General features: G+C 36.3%; 1 protein-coding gene across 8 annotated transcripts in view; it reads left to right on the forward strand.

Moving 5' to 3' along the window:
- LOC146545012 (uncharacterized) overlaps positions 1-25,565 on the forward strand; it is a 39,924-nt gene extending 14,359 nt beyond the window's left edge. For 2 of the 8 annotated variants that reach the window (XR_014881455.1, XR_014881456.1), the window contains 5 exons: positions 13,917-14,059; positions 14,750-14,797; positions 18,660-18,762; positions 23,537-23,631; positions 24,231-25,473. Coding sequence is in view for 2 of the 8 variants with exons in the window: in XM_085217582.1 (XP_085073708.1) it covers positions 23,537-23,631; positions 24,171-24,296 (221 nt within the window). In the remaining 6 variants the exon portion in view is untranslated. Of the gene's footprint in view, positions 1-63; positions 14,060-14,749; positions 14,798-18,659; positions 18,763-23,536; positions 23,632-24,170 lie in introns of all 8 variants that reach the window. The other 6 variants (XR_014881457.1, XR_014881454.1, XR_014881458.1 and 3 more) reach the window with 6 other exon arrangements.
- The last annotated feature ends 273 nt before the right edge of the window (positions 25,566-25,838 follow it).

Consider the following 25,838-nt stretch of genomic DNA (forward strand, 5'->3'; position numbering starts at 1 on the left):
TATGAGCGAGGACAGACAGTAAAGACAGCAAATAACCTTGCCCTATCTTTGTTATACCTGTAGCAGTGGCTGCCCGCAGAGGACAGGGAAGAAGGTTGTGTTGTAAGAAGGCTGTGACATGTCTCATCTGCAAGCAATTGTATGACTCAATACACTCTTTTCCAGAGTATGTCAGCACAGTGCAAAGTGTGGTCTATGTGTGAATACATATACCCAGAGGTACGAACCTGGTTCCTGCTGCAGTGTCACTCTTCTTTTTGTAGAACAGCGTAGAGATTAATTCATGATGTTTTTTAAACTTGAGAATTCCAGTGATTTCAGTGGCTAGTGGCTAACTGTCTTAGTTTCAGGAAGGATGGAGTTGTTTTCTTTAGAGTGTCTGGTTTGATGTTATGTTTTTAGTTCTAGGAGAAAAACAATGTTGATAACAATCCCACTGTTTATAGTTGCAGCTAAGTAGTGTTGTATAGAGCCAAGGCCATTCTCAGTGAAGGGCCCAAGGAGATGGAGGGGAACAGAATTAGGACAGCTGACTTAAACTGGCCAAAGGGATATTCCATACCATATCACCTTGTGCAGAAAAGGTAGAAAGTCAAACTAGAGTGAGAGCAGATTTTTAGCAGCAGAGATGTATGTGTAAGCATTTATTGAGAGTTTATTAAGTTAGAAAGAGAAATGAAGGTTTCTAGGAAGAAACAGAGCTTTCAACAAAAGAAGCTAGATTGCTGCTTGGATGTAGTATCTCTAATACTCAAATGGTAGGACTTTCTGAAGGTACATGGCACACAGTCCTGGGAATATGCCTGTAACATATTGAGCACTTCTAATTTAAGCAGTACATCAGTTGAGACATAGATTTGTATTTGGTAGGCTGTCCGGATTAAAATTGAAAGGTCATGACTCTGGGTGGGAAATATGGAAAGACAGTACATTTTGTGGGAAAAAGGGTCCTATGAGTCCAAACTTCAGTTGTCTTCTTGCCTTTGACTAAAGTTGCTCTGTTAAGGAAAAAGGCTGAACATGAACAGTACTAGACAGAATATTTAAACTGTTTTCCTCCTGTCTCTTACCAATGTATTTTTATTAAATATTCACCAAATTAACTAAAAAAAAAAACCAAAACCAAAACCCCCCCAAATCCTTAATCCTTCAGTAGTAGACTGATGCATGGCCCTATAATGCTTAAATTGTACAGAAGAATTGGAAGAGTTAAATACTTTCTGAAGACGTAATCATACTTCTTCAAATAAAACGAAGAATAGGGAGTTATTCCTGACCTCTCTTATTCTAATACTGATGAGACTAGTACTGAGGACCAGTAAAGGTCAGTGTTAGCAGAATTTTCATGGCTAAGCTAGGCCATATACATGTTGTTTATATTATGCAATGCACAGAACTTGCTTTGCATAGATGAATTTCTGCACATTAACAGAACATGAGGAATGTGTACTTAGGGGTTTACAGCTTATCTGTGAAAGTATAGTTTTTTATTTGCTCTCAATTCTTGTAGTTGTGTAGTATATTGACAAAAATAACAGAATTGTATGTCAACTAAAATATATTCTAGATTTTCTCAGAAGTTGCAATTGATCTTAAGTAGTTTTATCTCATTAATGAACATTGTCAAGCATGACATAAAAATCTTTACTTTCATGTTAGGCTACTTTCATTTCTCTCAATGTATTCACCCTTTAGATACATTTATGTATTTCTAAGAGTCGAGTGCAAAAAATGTTTTAATAAACAGCTTCTGACTCAGTAACTAATGGCTTCTACTTCAGTTCCTTTGTGGCTTAAAAACAAGTGTTTATTTAGAAAATGCCTTCAGCAAGGATACATTTTGGGATTTATTATATGTCACAGATTAAATTATTTCTTGTTTATTCCTTTCACTTAAAATGCATAATTAATATTTCACAGTATGCTTAGATTAGTAGCTACATTTGGCTCTTTACTTAATTTTAAAAGTCATTTAAAGTGATCTTAGTGAGACTTAGCCTTAGTACTCTCAGAGCACAACCCATAAATCAGGTTAAATGTTTAAGACAGGGAGCTTTAAAGCTGCTTTTAAATCCGGAACACTGACAAAAATTACATTCTATCTAGGTAGTTATAGTAGTTTCTCACCCACCAATAATTAATGACACAACTTCCACAGCTTTAAGCAACCACAAATCAGGCATCTCCATATTAATTGCTAGAGATTTAAGATCTACAAGCTTTTATTTCATTTCTATGGAAAATATTCTTGATCTTCATTCTGTACCTTCTAATCAGAAATAGTTGTGCAAGACAGCTCACATGTGTTAATTACATTTCTGTACCTAAAAGAATAAGGCATGAAAAAGTCATTATAATTACAGAGACAAATTGGGGTAGAAGCTTGTAGGAACTTAGGATAATTCAAGTGAGAAGAAACCTCAGGAGATGATCTAGTCCAACCTCTTGGTTAAAGCAGGGTCACTTATATAAATTAGGTTGCTCAGGATTTTATCCATTTGGGCCAGAACATTTCCCAGAATAAAGTTATTTGCAGCTGCAGACTGTCTTCCTTTTTCTCCCATTACTGGTTGCTTTTCCCCTTTCCCTTTCTCATTTTTTCCTCATCTCAACTTCCTCTTCTATACTTCAGTCCTTTTCTTTACATCAGCTCTAAAAAATATAGTAGATTGATGGAGTGTGAACCAAGTTACTGCTAGCCTAATCATAGACTCACTTAAAAGAGAATGGAAGGGACTTTAAGAAGTTATTTAGTCCATTGTGCCCTAAAACAGAAACTGCAAGACCTAAACCCCCTGGCATCTGTCACATCTCTAAAAATGAAGGCTAGAAACCTGCGCAGGCGACAACTGGGACCTGAAAATTCAGAAAGTCTCTCTTTACGTCCCATCTCAGCCTCTTTAAGCTCAATTTGTCCTCACAGATCATGTTTTCAGATCTTTGATTGTTTTCATTGCTTGAGAGAACAAATTCTCTTGTTGGTTGATATCATTTTTGAAGTCCGATGTCCATAGCTGGACACAATGTTCATATGGGGCCCTAATAAAGCACTTATTGCAACAGAAGAACTGAGTTCATGTTTTCTAAATGATGCTTCTCTTTGCTTTCCCCTTTGGCTTTTACCTTTTTCACTACAGCACGATAATATCGATTCATGCTTAGCATGTGATTCATTTATTATAAGGTTTAGACAGTTTCCTGAAGAACTGCTTTTACTTATTTTCCAGTCATTCTCAACACAATATTTGCATAGTTGATTACTTCCTAACAGTAAAGCCTAACACCTGTCTTTATCACAGAATCACAGAATTGTTGGGATTGGAAAGAACCTCTAGAGATCAAGTCCAACTCCCCTGCTAAAGCAGTTTCACAGAATCACAGAATATCAGGGATTGGAAGGGACCTTGAAAGGTCATCTAGTCCAATCCCTTTGCAGCATCATTGCATATGTAATTATTTCATATTTCAGGGAAAAGGTAAAGCAGGATTTCTTCCACCTTTAAATTCCAGGACATTCAAGCAAGTATTTTTAAAATCTTTTGGTTATTTAGTTTTACACACATTTATAAAATGTCTTAAAATGGATTAAAGATTCAGACATTATATTTAGACCTTGCTGGTTATCTGAGCATAAATGAGACACAATCTTAATTTTTCATAATATGTTACATTGATATATAGTATAATACATTGGATAATGTACCATAAACAATCTGCCATTTACTACTTTCTAAAAATTTTACTTCAAATTTAAATTCTTACTTATATTAACAAAAACTGGGCCTTCATTATGATCAGTAATGTCTTCTCTCAACTGCTTCCAGTTTGTAAAGAACATTTGAAAGGATCCTTTCTTTGATTATCAGGTCCACTTTCCTTTAATATCAAATTGTTTCTTCATATTAAATGTTAGTGTATAGAGAAGATTTGGGAAGCTATTATAGTTTGGTAAGGAGTACTGACTCTGTTATAGTCTCTCATTAGCCAGCTAATAACTCTACTTTGTCAAGCTAATTCATTTTTTCCTGCAATCGTGATCACGGTGATAAAGATCAGCCATTTCTGTGTTCGCTCAGGAAAGCTGAAATCCATCCCACTGGAAAAAGTGTCTGCTTAAAGAATGATATAGAACTGAGATTTTACATCCAAATCTTCACAAGAGCTCTGGAGTACATTTGGAAAGTCACAGGTATGACAGCAGAAAAAAAAACAGAAAGAAATTTTGCTCATGAAGGATAATATTAATAAAGAAACGAAGCCTCCATGAAGGATTTAAGAATGTATACATGCTACAAAATAAGATTAACTAATTCCATAGACTTTTACCTTCAGCCACTGAGAAATCAGCATTTATCACAAAGTAAATTTTTTGTCTTCTAAATTACTCAGGATAATACTGTACTGAAATTTTTTTATACCAAAGCAGCATCTTTTAATATGACTTTGAAGGCTACATTAAGTACAGGACATTCGTTTTTCCAAAGTGAATTCACCAATGTAAGAAAACTCCTTAACTCTGTGCCCTTGAGAACATCCCACTCTAGACTGAGGATCTACACAGCAATTATACAAAAATAAATAAATAATGCTGTTTGTGGATTTCACCTTACGTAAAGATTTTGATAATGACTGTCTTAATAGACTTCAAGCCTACCCTTGCTTTACAAATATGGTATTCAAAAATAAAATTAACAATTTTCAAATGGAACTAGACTATACCAGAGCAATGCCAACATTCTTTGCAACTAATGCAGTCAGCACTTCCCAAAACAAAACTGTCAAAATCTGTAAGTCTTATACTTTTGGGCATGTACAACACAATCTGTGGTATACTACATTTGATGGACCAAGTGACCTTGTGAACACAATGTGGGTGCAATTAAATGAGTGCTGTGCACTAGAGCGAGCTAACTCAGACAACTTGTAAGGGATGGAAACAGGCACTTAAGAGTATGAGAACATTTTTGACTTTGTTTCTGACTGTGCAGTCCTTATTCTCAAAGGACTCTTACACAGCACCTTCAAAAGATGAATGTGCAGTCTAAAATTTGTAGTTCTTCATGCAACTAAAAATAAAGGGCTCAATAAAGACACTGGTTTAATGGCCCATACCATTTTCCAGCTAACCTATTCCTATAACACAGATGCTAAAAACCCTGTTCTTTGTTCCACATGAGCTATCAGATTCTAATATTTTCACATTTGCTCACTAGATGCTAGCCAGTCTTTTATCCTGGAGTCATCTAATTGTTAACATAATTTCATATCATTCAGAGAAGCTCTGTCTTCTAGCTACCATTTTTTGGTCACTTTTCAGATTTGATGAACATGAGGCACTTCTGAGGCTAAAAGCTTGCCTTTCCTTTTTTTCTTCTCTGTTTCTTATCCTTATAAAAATTATTTCTTCTGCCCCAAAATTCTTTCCTGGTAGAGAATAAGTATTCCTTAATGAAATAGGCAAGTATCAGCCAAAAGTAACTGTGGGGGCACTACTATCACAATGCTGAGACTGAACATTTGGATAGAGAAATTCTGTAAAAAAAGCCCTTCATTCTTGAAAGTAAGATTATTTTCCTGTGATTTATTGCTTACCTGACCTAATCAGAATGCCTAGTAGCAAATACTGTGTACTGAAGCAGTGAGTTAAACAGCTGAAACCTTCAGTGTGTGACAGCATTGTATCCTCAGTAAAAGCTTTTAGTTTTACAGGCCTGGAGGGTAAGTTCCAGCACTTGAAAAACAGTTTAATAGGATCTCTGGAGGCAATAAGTTAATGGTCAGAGATCTTAATGGTCTACAACAATTGATGAGTGTAAATTTGTGCTGTATAGAGCTTATCTGAAAGAAGCTGATGAAAAGGTACTATGTGAAGGTAGCTGTTCATGAGATAACATCCATTAGGCATGGTACTATGTTTGAACTTGAAGAGGAAAACAAGGCTGTAAAATCAGAGACAGCGCTCCTCAGAATGCTGCCAAGAATCAGCAATATTTTTAGACTGGGTAGATAGCTTTAGATCAGATGAATTTGAAGTGTGGTTTTCAAGACGTTGTGAGACTGGAAATTCCAGGTGAGCAAAGCTAATCATCTTTGTGGATTCCAGTCACAGCCTCCTTGTTGAAAGTAAGGTATTGAAAAACAATGGTGGATCTGTGATATAATGCCTATGGACACTAGCTGAAATTGATATTAAGAGTACTGACAATAAAATACAAGGGAATGTTAAAACTGTTGGCACGTCTCTTTTGCTAAAACTGTTATTAAACAGATAAGTCATGTTGTGGTACATAAGATGCTCTGACAGTAATACCTCCTATTTACTTCTATGGAAACTACAAAAGATACGATGAATACAATAACACTATTTGATTGAGCAAATTCTCAGCTACAAAATACCATTTTCCAGCATAGTCGTCACCATTAGCTGATTTGAATGGATGAGGTGATTGAGATGCTCTTAATTTTCACAGAATCACAGAATCACAGAAACACCATGATTGGAAAAGACCTACAAGATCATCCAGTCCCACCATACATTTTATAATGTGACAGTTATGCATGGCTATCCAGAATGTTCCTTGCCTTTCATGTCACTGTCACCACTGCTGAAACACATTGCCCACTGCCTCACTGTGCTTACATTCACTGTTCAGTCTCCATAAATGTTCACTAAGTGTCAACGAATGTCAGTAGCTGAAATTTTTTCCACGTGGAGGAATTCAATGCCACACCTTTGCTTCATAAACACTTCCATGTCAGATACCATTTTGTCAGACTGCCACTCTGCTGACATCTGTCACCTGGCAACAGCATGTAATGGAATATTGGTGGGACATCATCGGCCAATAAAATAGAAGGCGTTATTTTAAGAGCATCTCTTGTAGTTAGTTTAACTCACTTCAACTTTTCTGCTAATTCTGTTTGCAAATTATGTTTAGTTCCATATTTAAATCTTTTGTTTTGAACCATCAAGTGTAAATTAAGGCTTTTCTTTCAACAGCATTCCTAGCTCTTATCTGTTTAGCTGTACTGGTTCTTCACATGACAATACTGTCTTTCAAGTAAGCTTACTATGACATCCTTTGAGATGTTGTAGAACCTTTTCCTCCTCTTGTGAAAGAGAAAATGTATTGGAGTGAATGTGTTACTGCTCTTGTTGGAGTCAATATGAAGTCACACAAAAGCAAGAGACAAAAAACAAGTAAAGGCAAAATTTATGCTTATGTCTTTCTGGTGTTGAATGACATTTGTGGTCTTCCTGTTGGAGATTTACAGTCTCACTTCCTGTTCTTCATCACACTGGTAAGATCAAGCCCAGAATGAACCTGTTAAAAAATGTTTTCAGCTGCCTTGTTGACAGTCTCTCAGTGTGCTGGAAAATATGCAACTTGGACTGTCTAAACCAGGTAAGTGTTGAGAAATAACAGGGGAGAGAATATAAGATAAAGAAATGTGTTTGCATTTAACTTAATTGGCAGTTGTAGAGAGGGATAAATATCTAGATTGTTCTCTTTGGCTTTTGTTTGTTTGTTTATATTAGCTAATCTCTAGAAATTAGAAAGTTAATAAGCTAATGCTGTCCAAAGGATTCAAAGAGTTAGTAGTCATATTTGCTGAGGATAACGAAGCTTCTTCCATAGGGCCAGTTGTCCTCTGGTATAACCATAAATAAAGGTCTCTAGCAATTTGTTTTAAAAGAGTATTCCTCTTTTCTACTTGTCTCTCAGACTGTTTGTTATATTTCCTTTTAAAAACAACTAAGGGGTTTTAGTGATTCTCTGCTCTCATTTATCTCATTTTCTACATATGATTGAAATACACATTGTTAAAAATAGAGTCCTTCTTTTTGGACTACTCCATCATCTCTGTCTATAACTGCCATAATCTTTCATAAACAATTTCCATAGAAGATTAGAGTGACCAGCTTAGACAGTGTATTTGTAAATAAAATTTGCTAAGCATTAGTGATTCTAATTAACTTTCATCTGTTCTTTTTTTCCTCAGTGAAACTATTTGTAAATTCAAATTCCTGGTAACGTGCTAGCATCCATAGTGCAGAACTGAATAAAAGAAGTCTGTTGAATAGAATTGGTCAGCATGGCTTCTAGAAAAAATAAGAAAAGTAAGAAACTGACTTTGTAGAGCTTTGTGAGGGTGACTCTAGGCACATGGAGAAAGGACATCCAGTAGACATTTTGGATTTTCCTGAAAATTATGAAGAGTGGATAAAGTGAACGTAGAACATAGAACACCAAATTCCTCTACAATAAATCTATTCTTGCCTGATTGCACTTACAGCAACAGATTTCCCTCAGCCAAATGAAAGTAAGTCCATGTTAAATGAAAAGCATAAAGTAGAATCAGTCTTGCTTATTTCTGTTATTTCTTAAATTGTAAGTAGTCCTGAGTTTGATATTTTTCCCTCCCTGTAAATATAAACATTAGAAGAATTTGCAAGTTTAAGCAAGTCTACTTGGCAGCATGTGTTCAATCATGCTTGTAATGATAGCTCTAATCATAATTCATGAGTTATCATGTATTCAGGTATGATTCATTCAAGAAAGAAATATACTGAAAAGAAATAGAAATTAGTGAAGTGGTCTGATTTTCTACAGGTTGAAGAAAAGGATAGACGTGAGGTCATTTTCCCTGTTCACAATAGAAGGATTAGAGGACTCCCACGTACAATTTTGGGGTTGAGGCTGGGATCTTTTAATTTAGAGAGCAGATTTGCTTTTATATCCTTATAATCTATTTGTGTCAGCCCTACTTCTCAACAGTAAGCATGGAGCTAACTTACTGTTGTGGTAATTTCAGTGCTAGTGTATTGTAGTTCTTTCACCTTTTTGTCATATGTTTTTTAGATTATGAACTATTTGTAACCATAATTATCTACTCATCTGTTTTTAGCTTTCAGTTAGGTATGTTCTCATTCATGTCTGATCTGTGAGTAATAGGCATAGTATGTTATTTAAAAGGTGTATGAAGCTTCTGAAATAACACCTAAAATTTTTTTACTTTGAAAGAATACAGTAGTTTTGTCACTCGACATCAGATACATAATGTAAATTCATGAGTTCACTAAATGCAAAAGGACACATATTCCTGAGTAAGATATGATGGGCTTTCTTCATATATTGTTCCATTTCTATTTCCTGTCATTATAGCAAGATATGGAAGTTCGAAAGTGACATATATACAGAGTTTGACATGCATTTATTTATATGGCTGAAGAATCTTCCTTCTATTCCTCAGTCTGTACTGATGACAGAGGAAGATGTAATGTAAATTACGGTTTAGTTCAAGTCTTGCAGAGTCTCCCTTAAGCTATCTCTTGGTCCATTGCTTTTCCTGCTGGAGCTCCTTAGACCTTTTAAATACTGTTCTGACAAGCAGAGAGAAAAAATTTCAGGGGTGGCTTGAGTAGGTTATTCCAAACCTAAGAAATATCTTTGCTTTTTAGTTCTGCACAGTATTATTAAATACATTTGTGCCTTTTCATGTTTGGTATGTTTAATAATTTCCTTTAATATTTCAAATGATATATTCTGCTAACGGCCAATATGTTAGCTAAATTATTATATGAAATAACAATTCTTTTTGGACTTACTTTTCTGCTTTTGAAAAAAAAGGTAGTTATTAATTTTTCTGCAGGGTACTTAGCACTTCTCTTTTTCTTTTTTTCTTTAATAAATAGTATTTATATATAAAAATAAAGTTGAAAATGTTCAATGTTCAAGAGTGTCACACAGACATATTTTTTTCTAAATGACAACAAAATTAGATACGTCTATGTAAAGCCATGTTTTGGTTAAAAAAAAAATAAATCTTTTGTAGTGATTTTACTATATGACATAAGTGAAAGAAGTACTTCCCCAACATTTACAAAACCAGTGGAATTTCATAATATTTATCTCAACTGTAAGGAGATTATGAAAGTGAAGTGTGAAACTCTAAACAAATTTGACACAAATAGAAAGGCCAGGAAATGGACTGTTATTTTCAGAAGCAAAGAATTGTCCCAAGCTCTCTGTTTTCCTCTCCACTTTTGCAGAAGATGTCCAAGATCATCCATTCCAACTGTCCACCTACCACAAATATTTTCCCCCCAAAACATGCCCCTTAATAGAAAATCTGAATATGTCTTGTACTACTCCCAGGACAGTGATTCCACCCTCCCTGGGCAGCTCATTCCAGCTCCTGACCACTCTTTCTGAGTAGAAATTTTTCCAAATATCCAACCTGACCATCCCTCCCCTTGAGGTGCAACTAGAGGACATTCTTTCTTGTCCTAATCCTTGTTATGTAGAAGAGGCCGACCAACACTTTACCACAACCTCCTTTCAGGTTGTTGTAAAGATCTATAAGGTCTCTTCTGAGCCTCCTCTTCTCCGGACTGAACAATCCCAGTTGCCTCAGCTGATGTCTGTAAGACTTGTGCTCCAGACCCCTCACCAGCTTTGCTGCCTTTCCCTGGACATACCCCAGGGCTTCAGCATCTTTCTTGCAGTGAGAGTCCCAAAACTGAACGTGGTACTCAAGGTGCAGCCTCACCAGTGCTGAGTACAGAGGGATGATTACTTCCCTGCTCCTGCTGGCAACATATTTCTGACAGAAGCAGGATGCCATTGGCCTTCTTCTCTACCTGGACACACTGCTGGCTCATGTTTAGCTGAGCGCTGACTGATAACCCCAGGTCCATTTCCTTTACAGTCTTCTAGGCATCCTGCCCCAAGCTTGTAGCATTGCCTGAGGTCATTGTGGCACAACACAATTTTATAATAATCTTCAAACAACAACAACAAAAAATCTTGGGTATTTTTCTCAAAACATTGAGATATCTTTTTCTTGCTGTCTTTGTGTGTAACTATTTTTTTTTTTTTAAGAGTGAAAACTTTTCCAACACTTCAAAACATCACAATCACTTCCAAAATATTATTTTTAACTAATATCTTTAGGCTACTTTGTAAAGAACAGCTTAATGCCTACTTTCCTGTGCTTGTATGTGTTCTACTATCCATCACCTAGGTAGGCTTTGTTAGACCACGGACTAGCATCTAGAAATGAACTGCAGAAAATTCCATATTATCAGTTACTATAGATCTGTATCTAAATGAAATGATTGGAAGCTTATAGAAAAATACATTTTTAAGAGACAGACATCCTATGTGTCGCATAGTTTTCACTGAACTATGAAGATGGGAAGATGTCTTAAAGTCACAGAGGCATCAATCAGAATTAGTCTTTATCAAAATACGTTTTTTTTTTCTACTGGGTGTTTCCATAATCAAATTATAGCAGACATGATGAGGGAGAAATAAGAAAATATAATTGCCATTATCTTTGTCTTTTAGCCAGCCTAAGTTTGTCCTATGTAGCCCAAGGCAATAAATGAGAATTTGACTACCTAAACTTCTTAGGGTCAATGAAGAAGGATAACCATCTTCTGGAGACTCTTATCCTAAAAACATTCTGAAACTGTATGTTTTCTGGTAGTACCTATCACTTTCACGTTAATTAGAGAAGGACTGAAGATTTATCTGAAAGTCTGAGATATAGTACAACTCTTTCTTCCTACATGCCTGGCAGTAGTGATCAAGGGACCACTACTTCTCTTACAGGTTTCCTGTCAGCATACTGGTTGCCTTACAGCATGATGGAAGGAGACTTCTGTCTCCAGATAGAGATGAAAAGTGCTGTCACCCAGCTGACCTCACTGCTTCCTGATAATTAATTTGTGTTGCGAAGTGTGAAGCCAGATCATCCTGTGCAGACATCAGTTGACACAGGGGTACTGCAAAACTGTGGGTTGGCCTTTTGACTGTCTACCAGTAACCAAAAAAAGCAAGAATAGATTATGCATATTCAACAGATTTTAAGATGCACTTGAGGGTGTTCTGAGCTTGTGCTAACTCAACATTCAGTCCACTTGGCCTGCTTGAGTAGAAGCAAAGGGACACTCCTTTCTGAATGGAAGTAGATATTTGTAAACAAAGGGTGTGATTGATACTACAGCAACTTTTTTAGTTGCTATATATTTTTTAGTTGCTAGATCCAGAATGATAAATATGCTTATGCACTTATACACTGAAATACCTTATATTAGCTAAAGTCATTGGGAATGCAAAATATTTTTTCTAGTTTTTAAAAATTGGAAGTGTAAATGCCATCCAGGAAATTGTAGTTATGCAATAGTGTTGAAATATATAAGACACCTACATACGGCAGATTTTATTTAAAAGATGTAATGGATGTATTACCTATAGTTTAATAATAAAGCAACATTTGTATTTTACAAGTGCTTGTAAAGATATTGAAATGGTATTAATTATTTTATTTCTTAGTATACTTGCAGAAATGTTTAACAGACTTTTACTCCTCAGTTTCAGTCTTGAGAAAAAAACACTCAATCCTTACTGTTTCTAGTCTGATTTATTATTTTCATGAATCCAAATGATGTGTGAAATTGAATACAAACTGTGTTGAAACAGTGAAGTTGCTCCCAAAGCAATCAGCTTCCAAATATTTTTTCAGGGAAGTATTAGAAATGTCAGCCTGTTTACCTGTCAAACTTTCCAGTTTCAGGACTGGACTTTGAATAAACATAAATAAATAGATTTGTTCCTAGGAACTTTGGGAGTAAGTCAAATGCAATGGCCTGATAAATGTTTACATTTAATTATTCAACTATTTAACTATTCAAAACTTTTCTGCTGTTGGTCATTCCTCTTCATGGAAGGAGCCTTTTATAAATGAACAGGAATTCATACAGGTAATGTGTTTTACCTTCATGGAAGAGTTCACAAAACCGGGGCCACTGATGCTTATGAAAGTTTATTGGAACACTGCTATTAACTAAATCAATATTCACTCTTCATTAATACAATGTGCACCTATACAGCAATTGTTTGCCTGTGGGAATATTGGTTTGTGCCAGCTGTACTCTTCACCTTTTCTGCTTTTCCCTGCGATGGGAATAATTATGTCTCCTGCTGAGTCCATTGTTTTGTAGTTATAAAAGCACAAATGCAATGGAAAAGAAACAGATTAGTGGGTATGAGGCACAAGATATCCATTTATTTCATTCAGTAGAGAGTGCCCTGTAATATCATTGGTATCCATTTGAACCCCAGTCCCTCTCAAAATCATTGCTGAAAACATTTCACTGGAGAGTTATAGCTCAAATACATTTCATCAGATAGAAGACAAAGCATTAACTTACAGTCTGAGCATTTTATATGATTGGAATACTGTCATCCTTGGTTTGTTGCAAACATCCATTATTGAGGAGAACGTGCAAGTTACATGTGTTCTGTTTAGTTACCATGTGCTCCCTTCTCCATTTACCATTTACCTTCCTCAATGTATTGAATTAATTCAAATCAGACTCTATGTTTATGTTATTTGAGTGACAGAGAGAGAAAGAAGGAGAACGGGTGAATGGTTGTCAATAGCAATGGTGGCAAAGAAATATCAAGGGTTACATGGCAATATTATAAAAAAAATGCTTGGGGATAGAAACCTTACAACACTCCGGGAGATTCACACTTTCAAATCTTGACCAAGCTAAGCTGTAAAATAATCTTAAAAAAAAATTTAAGGTACACTAATTTCTGACAGTATATATATATATATATATGAATGCTAGCTATGCAAGAATAGTTAAGAGTGAATGAATTATGAGTTCTCTACTAGAGGGAGATAGCCTCCTGTAGATAGCAACAGAGCACGACCTGTCTTTTCCAGCAAAAATAGGTTTGACTGAGTTGGATGTAACTGCCAAAAACTGTCAAGGAGTAAGTGTAAGTAAGGAAAATATGCATATTGGGCCTCTATTGTAGATTCTTTTAGTTCTGCATGATATATCATTCTTGACAAGTCTGTGTGGAAAGGGCTGATATTGGACATGTTCTCAGGGAGAAAGAAGATTCGGAGGTACCCCTCAGAGGCAGAATCACATGAGACCAAGTGGAAAAATTGTAGAAAGATAGCTAAACCTGTTACTTGTGGAATGCATACAGGATAGACACAAGGAGCCTAAAGTGCAGCTTGTTCAGAGGTAAGCATATTCTTTGCTTTTGCAATGCAGTTTATAAGTAAAGTGATGTGAAAAATAGGACAGCCAGTGATGTGAATATTTGTCTTTGCCACACTGGTTTTACTGTTGCATTATTTAGTCTTTGGGGATTTTTGTCTGGAGAAAAGAAGGGGTTGGGAGGGAAGTAGGGAGAGACTGTTTACTTTTTCACAGTCCTAAGATGTATGTTGTCTTCTTTCTTTCTGTCCAAATAATACTGGCATGATGAGGGAGACAAGCTTAGAGTTACTTTAATAAAAGAAGATAAGAACGAAGACCTTAATGTACAGCAATGATAAGTGATGACATCCAATGCATTTTCAAGTTGCTGAAAAATGGAGACTTTATGAAATTGCTTGTTTTATATATCTGTATTTTACATATTGAAAATGTATTGGAAACATAATCCTATTTCTTTGAAGCATGAGAATTTCTGGTATGCTTTTGTTTACTCGAAAGGAATTCGACTTCTCAGTTTTTTTAATGTGGTGGATATAATATTTCCTGATGGTAAAGGACATAAAAATGTTTTAAAGAGGAACAAAACCTGTTATATCTAAGTATGTTTTATGCTGAAGAATAAATGAATTGGGGAGCTCTGCGTCTATGGGAGAAATATTCTATTTTTGTGCATTTAAAACATTTCTCATGACAGTTTTGTTATCACTGCAGACATACCTAAGATCCTTCTGGAAGTTCCAATCTTATAAACTTCTTTAAGTAAGTAATACATGGTCTGTTTGTAAAATAAAAGATAATTCACTCTTTAATGTTTTTGATAAAACTGGAAGTGCAGTACAAAAAGAGTTGTTTATTGTCCAAATAAGTTAAGGCATATTTTCCCTCTGACTGAAATTAAGAAAACAACACTTGGAGAAATAAATCACTGTTTTCTTCCATGTACATATGCTTGCCAGGGATAGGTTGTCTTTTTTATGTCAGACTCTAATCACTCAGAAAAGAATATCTAAACATCTTTAAAAGCTATCTCAGAGGTAAATACCTTTAGCACATTAGTATACAGAGATCAGTTATATAGCTCCCATCAGCCTTATTAAGAGTCTTGAAGTTAAATTCCCATAAGCTAGTTGGAAAACTTACTCTGCAAAATGGAATCATTTGGAGTTGTCTAATAGCAAGAAAAACTGCTCACCAAGGAGTTCTGCAAACAATTGGAACACTAATTTACTTCTCTCCTTGAACCGATAAATAGTTTCCTATTTGCACATACTGTCATTTGCTGTATGCTCATTCTTTTACTATTTTTTTTTCTCTCAGAATTATTAAGCACTTCCAACATTCGTATCCCCAAATATAGCACTGGATTGATTTAAAGAACTTTTATACTTCTATTTGCTTCTGGTTACAACTCCCTGATGATAAGCAAAACAATTCCTTTAATGTGTTTCTAGAAACAGGTCAATGGCAAAAAATCCTAAGGTTTGTTTCTGCAAAGTGCCAAGTCTCCAGACCTTTTGGTGACCTTCTTTCACCATTTTTTCACTTACACTTTGATAAGAAGTTGAAAAATAAAAAATAATACATGGTGTTTACTACTTGGAAGTGTTGAAGATGCTCATTACTTTGTTAATTTCAGGAAGATAAAATCAACATTTTTCTGTGGTTGCCTGGATATCTCTCTATTTCTTTAAAACTCACCAGGAACAGATATGAACAGATATCCTATGTTGGAAGACTATTAAAATATAATAAACTTTAAGTTCTGAATACAATGATGTGGATTTATTTTTTTAACTGTTTTAGAAGTCTTGCATGTGAATTAATTTATTTTGCAGCTTATAAAACCTTTAATCAGGTGAAGCTATTTTTTTATTAATCTGCTTTTTTTTTTTTTTTATTTACATGCTCAATGCAACATGGTTTTCTTCTTTATTTACTCTTTGAATAATACAAATTCTAACTCTTTACTACATATTCTTGTAAAATTTCTGTGCTAGAATGCCTGAATGAACTGTAATGGAATTACGATATAAAATTCCAATAGTGCAGTAGGCTGTTTTACAACTAATCTAATAAAGCAAATGAGATTATTGTCTGTTCCTTTTGTTTTTTCATGTACTCTGCTACAACTAGGCAAGGCTGTTGTAAGGGAGCAAAGGTAGCTTTGAACAATCTGCATTTCTCCAGTCTTTTAAATTACTGAATATTAACCCATCTCTCTTCATATCATGTGATGCAATGCAGTCAAAGATGTGTTATCTAGCTTAAGGTGACTTTTTCTGGTTCTGCATTAGAAACACCAGCTCAATCATTTCAAATTTCCTCACAGTAGGATTGCATCTCCATTTACTTGGATAATTTGCCAAATTTCAAGTTTTGTTAGATGATGGACTCAGAGCTTTTCAAATATGCCAATCATGGTTGTGCTCTGGCTTCAGCGCTGTCCTGTTATTCTGTGTACTCAAGAGCTAGCATGGCTCTTGATTGGCTAGGTGAGAGAGTTTATCTATATAAACAGTTGCTGATCACACATATCATTTTTCTGCAGATTAAGTCCTTAAATCATCTTATTTACCAGAACAGAGATAACTAGAATATTAGACAGCAATCAGATGATCTACAGTTTAGAAAATCTATTTTTGTAGAATGTTTTCCCTGAAGTAAAAATATTACCATTATGTTGTGAAAGAAGGCCAAACGTGTGGTAGTATCAAAGTCATATAAATTGTCCTGAAAAGAGCCAAGATCTTTCATTAAGATCTGCTCTATCATACGTATTTAATTTTTGTGATGTCTCCTTTTGTAAAATATGTCTAATGACTCTGCGACATTTCCAGGCAATTCATTCTAGTATTTTATGATCTTAACTTCCCCCTGACATGTAAAGAAAATCTCCGCTGCTGCAGTTTAGGTTCATTATGTATGTATGTATGTATGTATGTGTGTATGTATGTATGTATCTGTCTACCTATCTATCTGTCTTTCCCTTTGTTTCTTTCATTCTTGCTATTGCATGCTGGTATCTTTCCAACTGTTTTACTTCCTTCCTTTAAATACTATGTAAGTATGTCCAGTGTTCTAGCTCAGAAACTACATGTGTTGAAGACTACTGACAACACTTATAGATTCACCTATTCCAGGTGTGGAGCCCCTAAAACAGGAAAGATGTGGAATTGTTGGAGAGGATCCAGAGAAGGGCCACAAAGATGATCATAGGGCTGGAGCACCTCCCTTACCAAGAAAGGCTGAGGCTTAAAAGCTCAAGGAGGGAAGGTTTAAATTGGATGTAAGGGTGAAGTTCTTTACAGAGAGAGTGGTGAAATGCTGGAGTAGGCTGCCCGGAGAACCTGTGGATACATCATCCCTGCAGGTGTTCAAGACCAGCTTTTTTTGTTGTCAGTTGCAAAACTGTTGTAACTTTCTGTGCATTGATATGTTAAGAAGATTATAAAATCCAGAATCCACTATGGCATTGCATACTCAGAAGGTCAATATCTTTTTACCTGGAGCTTTTTAAAAAATTTTTGTTATCATTAAACTATTTTAAGTAGCAAAACCTCTTTTTGCCCAGCATTTCACTTCCTAATGATACAATTTCAGAGAACTCTTCGAATACTTTATTAGGGTAGAGTGCATAAGATTTTGAAGCTGCACTGATTACTCTGCTCCTGGAGATATTACAAGCAAATACTCATATTATGTGTACACATAATATCTTGAGTACTGTGCCCTTCATTGCTACTGTGGTCATGGTTTTCAGATAGAAGTGAGAAGGATATGCAAATTGCTCATTCTCAGCCCAGTGAATAAGATAAGTACTTTTAACATTTGAATATTTTAACACCATTAACTTATTCGAATATCATTATATGTGTGAATTGCTGCTGTCATATAAGGAATGCTAGGTGTTTATGAAATGAGTTGTTTTTTCTTTTTCTTTTTATTGAATATGACATAAACTATAATCATTATGGTTTCTTCAAGTATTTATAATTACTTTATAGAGAGATTACCATGCATCTTTTTACACACTTTCAGTATTCTAACTGCTGCAAATGAAAAAATAATCCCACTTGATGTTTGAGGATATATTTAAGGACATGTTTGAGGACTAAGATTCTTAATTCCCTTACTATTCAGAAGACAAAGATGGTCTAAGGATCTGTATCAACTCTATAATAGTTACTTGGAAGGTTTAATCACAATGGTGAATGGTGACTCAAACAAACAAACAAACAAACAAACAAACCCAAACCCATAAAACAACCATGGTCTAGAAAACTTGAAAACTTGAAAACAATAGAACAGTTGGAAAAATGGTATGTAGTTGTATGTGGTCATTAGTCACAGCAGTTTTTCGTGGGATAACAGAGTTGGATAGGTAGCAGAAAATATCACTCTCTTATATAAAGAATAGCCTGCTAATGCTGTGGTGCTTTTGCTTTTCTACCAGGCATATGACATAGTCCATATATATATATGTTTTGAAACTGTCTATGCATTGATGTGTTTGCCATTTATGCAAAGTACTAAAATACCATTGATAACACAGTGATATTTAGTTATTACTGAGTAGTACTTGCACAGTGACAAGGCTTTCTCTTTTTTGGACCTTGTCCAGGGATATACAAGAAGACAGGAGGGCACTTAACCTGGACAACTGTTATGTGGATGTTCCACATAACATCATGAGCAGCAGTAGAAGCTATGGAGACAGAGGGAAGGTAACTATTCCTTGGAGTTTGATTGGCATCAATCTACTTTTGGGAGGTGGTGATTGCCCTTCTATCACTTGTGTTTTGATAGAATCACGTTATTGTAGAGGTTGGAAGAGACCTCAGGAGATTACCTTGTCTGCCTCCCCAGCCCCCCACTAAAACAGGTACCCTAGAATACGTTATACAGGAAAGCATCCAGGCAGGTTTTGAATATCTCCAAAGAAGACTCAACAACCTCTATAGGCAGCTTGTTCAGAGCACTGTAACCATTAAAGTAAAAGAGTTTTTTTTCCTATGTTTGTATGGAACACAGGAAATATTGTCCCTTGTACTGTCACGGGGCATCACCAAAAAGATCCCGGCCCTCTCCACTTGACTTCCACCCTTTAGTTATTTAGAAACATTGATAAGACCCCCCTCAGTCTTCTCCAGGATGAACAGTCCTCAGCCTCTCAGCCTTTTCTCATAAGGGAGATGCTCCAAGCTCCAAATCATCTTTGTGGGCTTCTGCTAGAATTTCTCTAGAAATTTCATGTCTTTCTTGAACTGGGGACCCCAGAACTGGACGCAGTACTCCAGATGTGGCCTCACCGAGACAGACCAGAGGGGAAGGATAAGGTCCCTTGACCTGATGGCCACGGTCTTTTTAATGCATCCCAGGATCCCATTGGCCTTCTTGACCACCAGGGCACCCTGCTGGCTCGTGGTTTTTGTCTGTTTGCTTTTCTTTCCTCTTCAGTATTAAACTATCTTTATCATTTTTCACTTCTGCTCTTCCTATTCTCTCCCCTGTTCTGCCAGATCAAAATCAACTCACCACACTGAGCAAAGAATTATTCCTCTTCTATAAGAGGTGGAAATGAGTATTTGTTCTATATCACTGAAATCCTTTATGTTCCTCTCTTCTCAAAGATTCCTATCACCAGAGGCTGTTGAAAGGGGACTTCTCATGAGGTACATTGTCAGGTCATTTAGTGAAGTCACTTCCATCAACATAAATAATTTCTCGTAATAGACAGAAGGACACAGTCACCACCTGAAACTTTAGTTTCTCTCCATGACTTTTCTGTTGGGAACCTTGACTTAACTTACTCTGTCAGTAGTAGTGTGAATGAGATTGACTTTAGGCTGTAAAAATGCTAAAAGAAAAAAAACATTGCAGTTTACAATTACTCTCTGAAGTACCATGGAGGGTAGAGTTTAAGGCATTCATGAAACAAGGCAAACTTTTACTTCAGTTCCATGATTTTAAGTGTTATGTGTAAATAGATTCTACCCTCCAGAGTTGATTAGTAACACTGATAAGTATAAACCAAAAGAGGGAAATTATATGTATAAGATCCACAAATCCACCTTTGTTTTTATTTTCATCTCTTGTCCCTGACAATGGTAAAAATTGTGGAATACTCTATTAATTTCAAAGCATAGTAATTATAGTTTATTTATGCTTTAGAATTTTGTTAAATTAGCATTAATAATCATGTTAAATCACTATCCAGAGACACATCTGAAAGTTTGGTCTTGTTTATGTCAACGATATAAAAATAAATTTAAATAAATGGGCCCTGCCTCTCCAGAATTTTGGTAAAATGCTTAATTCCTGTCATTTCAAGGACCATTCATAATTACATTTACATAATTAATGTGGTTTACTTTTAATAGCACTTATACTTAACAGTGAGTGTCAGACTGAATGGCTGAACACCATATAACATGAGAAAATTAATGTATTTCTGAATCATTCATTTAGTGGGGAAAAATTGTGTAGAGCACTGCTGAATGCCCTTCTATTACATTCCAGTCAAAACATAAGTGAATTGACATACGCAGTTGCTAGCTGAAGTATACTTCATGAGGAAGTGCTTGATACTTGCATCATGAAACATTATTTGAATATGATTAGATTTTGTTTTCTTTTTAATTTCTCAGTAATGATTTAGAAAATAATCTGAAAAGTCTCTTTCTGCTTCATATTGTTTACTAAGGGGATAGTTGATGTTTTAACCAGCTGTTCATTGCATTTTTTTGAATTTAACAGTATCAAAAGTAGGCAGAATGGGAACATTACAAAATGTCTTTAATTCCCACAACATGTCTAAGACCTTCTAGATGAATGGTTAATTTACCACTCCAGCTCATTGACTGTGATCTCTGCTGCATAAACACTGTGGTAATTTTTCGTCTGAAATATTTTTGACATTCACTTTTGTAGGAAAAAAAAGAGGGACTATTAGTACTGTCCTGGTTTCAGCTGGATTAGAGTCAACTTTCTTCCAGCCATTAAACAGACCGACGCTGAGCAGAACTTGTGCAGAACCAAGGACATTTCAGCTTCTCATTTTGCCCTGCCAGTGAGGGGCCTGGGAGGGGACAAAACCAGGATGATTGTCCCAGGCTGGTTAAAGAGATATCCCATATACCATACCATATACTGTCACACTGAACAATAAAGCCAGGCGTGGTGGGGTTAGGGGCAGGAAGCTGCTGCCTGGGGACTGACTACCCACCATCAGTGGGTGGTGAGCTTCACTGGTATTGCATGTTCTTTTGTTTTCCATTTCTTTTCTGCCCTGTTAAACTATCCTTATTTTAACCCAAGAGTCTTACCTTTTTTCTGCCCCATCCTATTTCTGTGGAGTGCTGGGGCAGAGGAAATGCTTAAGCCTACAGTGGGATTTCCATTAAGCAGCTCAATGATCTTTTGAAAGCAGACTTCTGCATTTGATCTAAATTCTTTTATACATCAACAGAGAGAAATAACCACTTTTAAGATTTTCAGCTTCCAGTCCTCTTCAGAAGTGCCACAACTATGAAGAGAGGACAAGTAACTCCAATATGAACTCAAGTAATTGTCTAGCTTGCTCTCAGAACTGAAAGTAAATCCACTTTAGTGGAATAAAATAGTCTTGAGGAGCTTTTCTTAATTTAATCTATTGCCATTTAACACAAAGCTTTGCTTAACCATTTGAGTATTGAGAAACAAAAAAAAAAAAACACAAAAGGTAAAGCACAAGGAAAAATGCAAACATTCAAGGGAAAACACCTGTTCTCCCCCTACTCAGGCTCAGTGTAAAACAGATTCCTTTCCTCCTTTCTCCACTGTTTCAGCTTGTTTCTGTCCCAGGTAGCACTCACTACTCTCTCACTTTCCTCTGTTGTTGCTGGTTTGTACATTTTCATCTCTGCAATTTCCTTAAGGCATGGGTGTCCAATCCTTTGGCTTGTATGAGGCCACACTCCAGTGAAGATGAATTGTCTTGGGCCACAATAGCTGCTCCAAAAGTAATACCTTCTATTTATTTCCACGAAAACTACAATGAATACAGAGAATGCTATAACTGTTTTGTAGAGGAAATTCTCAGTTACAAAACACTGTTTTTCAACATAATCACTAACATTTGCTATTCATTTTCAGCAATGATGAAAAACAGCGCACACACTATGCTCACAAAAATCTGCTCCAGCAGAGGTGCCCTACTGTCACCACTGCTGCCACTTCTGAAACACACCGTCCACCACCTCACTGTGCTCACATCCACTGTTCAGTCTCCATAAATGTTTAGCAAGCGTCAGTGTTTGTCAGTGGGTGCCATTTATTCCACATGGAGGAATTCAATGACACACCTTTGCTTTATATGCACTACAATGACAGATGCCATTTTTTCAGACTGCCCCTCTGATGTCATCTGTTACTCAGCATCAAATGTAATGGAATATTGGTGGGAGGATTCAACCTCTACTGCCATACCACCAGCATCCACATCCGATTTTGTGGGCCAATACAATAAAATAGGAGGCATTACTTTTGGAGCAGCCTTCATAAAATATGTAGTATAGTTAATGTACATAAGCAACAAAACTTATTTTAATCTTTTACCTGCTTTATTAAAAAAAAAGAGAGAGAGAGAGAGAGAGCAACAACAACAACAAAAAAAAAAGTGGGATATTTGACCTTGTTTTTGTGAAACTAATGAATCAAACTGGTTTAGTGGAAGTAGCTACAATTCTCAGTGAGCTCTCAAAGCACTCATCAGATATTTTTGATGAAATTTTACTCTTCCTGTACTTCATCCTTGAAAACAGTTGTTCACAAATGTACATAATGACAGAAAGTGATGATGTGAATAAGGTGTTACTGTGAAGCAAAGGATATTTTTCTCTGCTGAGATAGGGCTCATGAAAGTCTCTTAAAGAGACGTGATCAGAGTTTTGAGTTGAGTATCTGATTGCAACTCTACACATTCTATTTGAAAATTTGAAGGTAGTGTCAACTGAAAATGGAACCACAAACATAAATTGATGACTTTTTTTTGCATCTTGAATCGTATTCTCAAATTCTTTTGTCAAAACAGAAAGCACAGCTGTGTATTCTTCGCTGTTCAGAGCACTGTGTTTAGCAAATGTATCAAAATACATACAATTATTTACCATCACTTGAGTGGGCACAGCACAGAACTGCACAACATTGCATTCCCTGTGCCATGGTTTCAGTCAACACAGCTTTAATAGTGTACTGACGATTTGGTTGTTGATGGGTATGTACCTTAGGCCACTCTATGGTGAAGAACTGTTGCCTTTACAGTACAGGGTGAAGGGTGGGCCACATTGCTAGCTGTGCCAGACTGTGTACTGGACATGCCTGCCTAAGGGTTTCACCCCCCACCTGTGGATTTCAGTCCCTAAAAGATATCTCTCATCTGACATGCTGTGTTTCCTTCCAAGTACGCATCTCTAGCTCTAAACCCTCAAAAAAATTCTTCTACATGCTTCCCTTTCTCAGAGAATGACAGAACTGCAGAGGTTGGAAGGAACCTCAAGAGATCATCGAGCCCAACCCTCCCTGCTAAAGCAGGTTCTTTGGAATTGGTCAGACAGGTAAGGCACACAGATGGGTTTTAAGTATTCCCTTAGACTCCACAACCTCTCTGGGCATCCTGTTCCAGTGCTCTGTCATTCTCACCATAAGGAAGTTCTTCCACAAGATTGTATGTAACATCCTATGTTCAAGTTTTAGGCAATTACTCCTTGTCCTGTCAGTACATACCACTGAGAAAAGTCTGGCCTCATCCATTTGCCTCCCACATGTCTTTACATATTTATAAAAACTAATCAGATTCCCCCTTAGTCTGCTTTTGCCCAGGCTTTCCTCATATGGGAGATGCTCCAGGCTCTTTATCAGCTTCTAAGAGATCTATGTCTTCTAAATGTGGCCTCACCAGGGCAGAGTAGAGGGGGAGAATCACCTCCCTTGACATCTTTTTAATGCACCCCAGGATCCTCATGACTTTCTTGGTCATAAAGGGCTGGCTCATGGCCAACCTGTTGTCCACCAGAACATCCAGGTCATTTTCTGCAGGGCTCCTCCCCAGTAAATCTCCTAACCAGTAATGATGCATGCAGTTATTCCTTCCCAGGTGCACTCTACACTTGCTCTTGTTTCACTTCATCAGTTTCCTCTCTGTTCAACTCTCCAGTCCATCTGGATCTTGTTGAATGGCAGCGCAGACTTCCAGTGTGTCAGCCACTCCTCCCAGCTTTGAATCATCAACAAACTTGCTGAGAATGGACTCTATCCCTTCATCCAGGTTGCTGAACAATATGTTGAACAAATCTGGACGCAGCATTGAAGTCTGGGGAAAATTGCTATTTATAGACCTCCAACCAGACTCTGCGCCTCTGATGACAGTTCTCTGAGCTCTGCCAGTCAGCCAGTTGTTAATCCACCTCATCATCTAGTCATCTACCCCACAATTTCTCCTTTTTTTTTTACTCCTCCTGCAGTGGCTGGAGGGCTCCCCCAGCTGCAGCAGTTTAGGGGTATGATGGGCTGTTTGCATCAGTGTAATCTCTGTCTGGAAACAGCTGTGTTTGCCTTAGATATCCTTGGTTGATACCTATTTCTTTTTTCCTATACATGTAGTTAACACAAAGTAGAAACTTGATATGGAATCTTGTATTAAAAGTCTTGTATCAAGTGTCAACTGATGATAAGAGAATAGAAATTATTTCAGCTTGAATGTTACTCTTGCACCAACAGGATTTGTGCAGGAGAGAGCAGATTTGAAATTAATGATCTTAAATTGAAATGAGAATGTAAGGATTCTAGCTTTTTTTTTTTTTTTTTTTTTTTTAATCTTAAATGAAATGTTGGCTAGAAACTGTGTCTTGGGGTATTGAAACTTTACCAGTAAAACATATCAGGGAGCTGGGTTATATTTTCTGCCAAAGTCCATCAGAAGTCTAACCACCTGTAACACATGAAAGGACAATCACTTAGGATATAAGTTGTAAGAGTGTTCATACTTCTCCACTGTGTTTTTGCAGTCTTTATATTGGTACATGTGAGCTGAAAGAGGCTGTGTAGGCAAAGTGAGGAAGCGAGTTTTTGATGTGTTTAACTAGGCTGCAGAGAATGAAGAGCCCAGTGCTACTAGAACTCAGGTAGCTGTCTTGGATTATAGCTGTTAAAATTTAAGTGTGATTTTTATTGGTGGAAACACAAGTGCCTGGGGAATCTTTATGTATCCTGAGTTTAACAGCTGTTAGGTTTTTGCTCTGAAGAGACAGAGTTAACATTTAGTTATCTTAATTTAGACTTAGGAAATTGTAGGTCTGTATTTCTTTGCAACTGTAGCTGACACTACTGACTAACACTGCTTCCTAGATTTAATGTCATTAAACAAAAATAAAAAAGAATACAACAATTTGTGAAATGGCTGTTGAAGTTGCTTGTCTTGCAATATCATTTCCTATGGTGTAGTCTCAGAGAAAATAATTATAATTATTTATCTAAAGTATGTGAACTGTTTGCATGCTTTCAGAGTTCACCTGCAGAGAAGGAGAAAATACTGGATATTCCTCTTTACTGCTGTAGTTCAAATTTATAAAACTTAAACATGCCAATATTTCAGATTAGGTCTTATTCATGTTACGGATTTGAAAGAATTACACTTCAAATAAAAGTGAAGACTGGGTATAGGTGATTATAAATGAGAAATCAGAATATGCAGATAATGCTTGGTATGAAACATTATAGTGACAGGCTATTTACCGGTGCTATAATCTATCATATGAATATAGAT

Source organism: Meleagris gallopavo, chromosome 2 (assembly GCF_905368555.1).
Source record: "Meleagris gallopavo chromosome 2, MGAL_WU_HG_1.1, whole genome shotgun sequence".
Taxonomy (NCBI): Eukaryota; Metazoa; Chordata; class Aves; order Galliformes; family Phasianidae; genus Meleagris; species Meleagris gallopavo.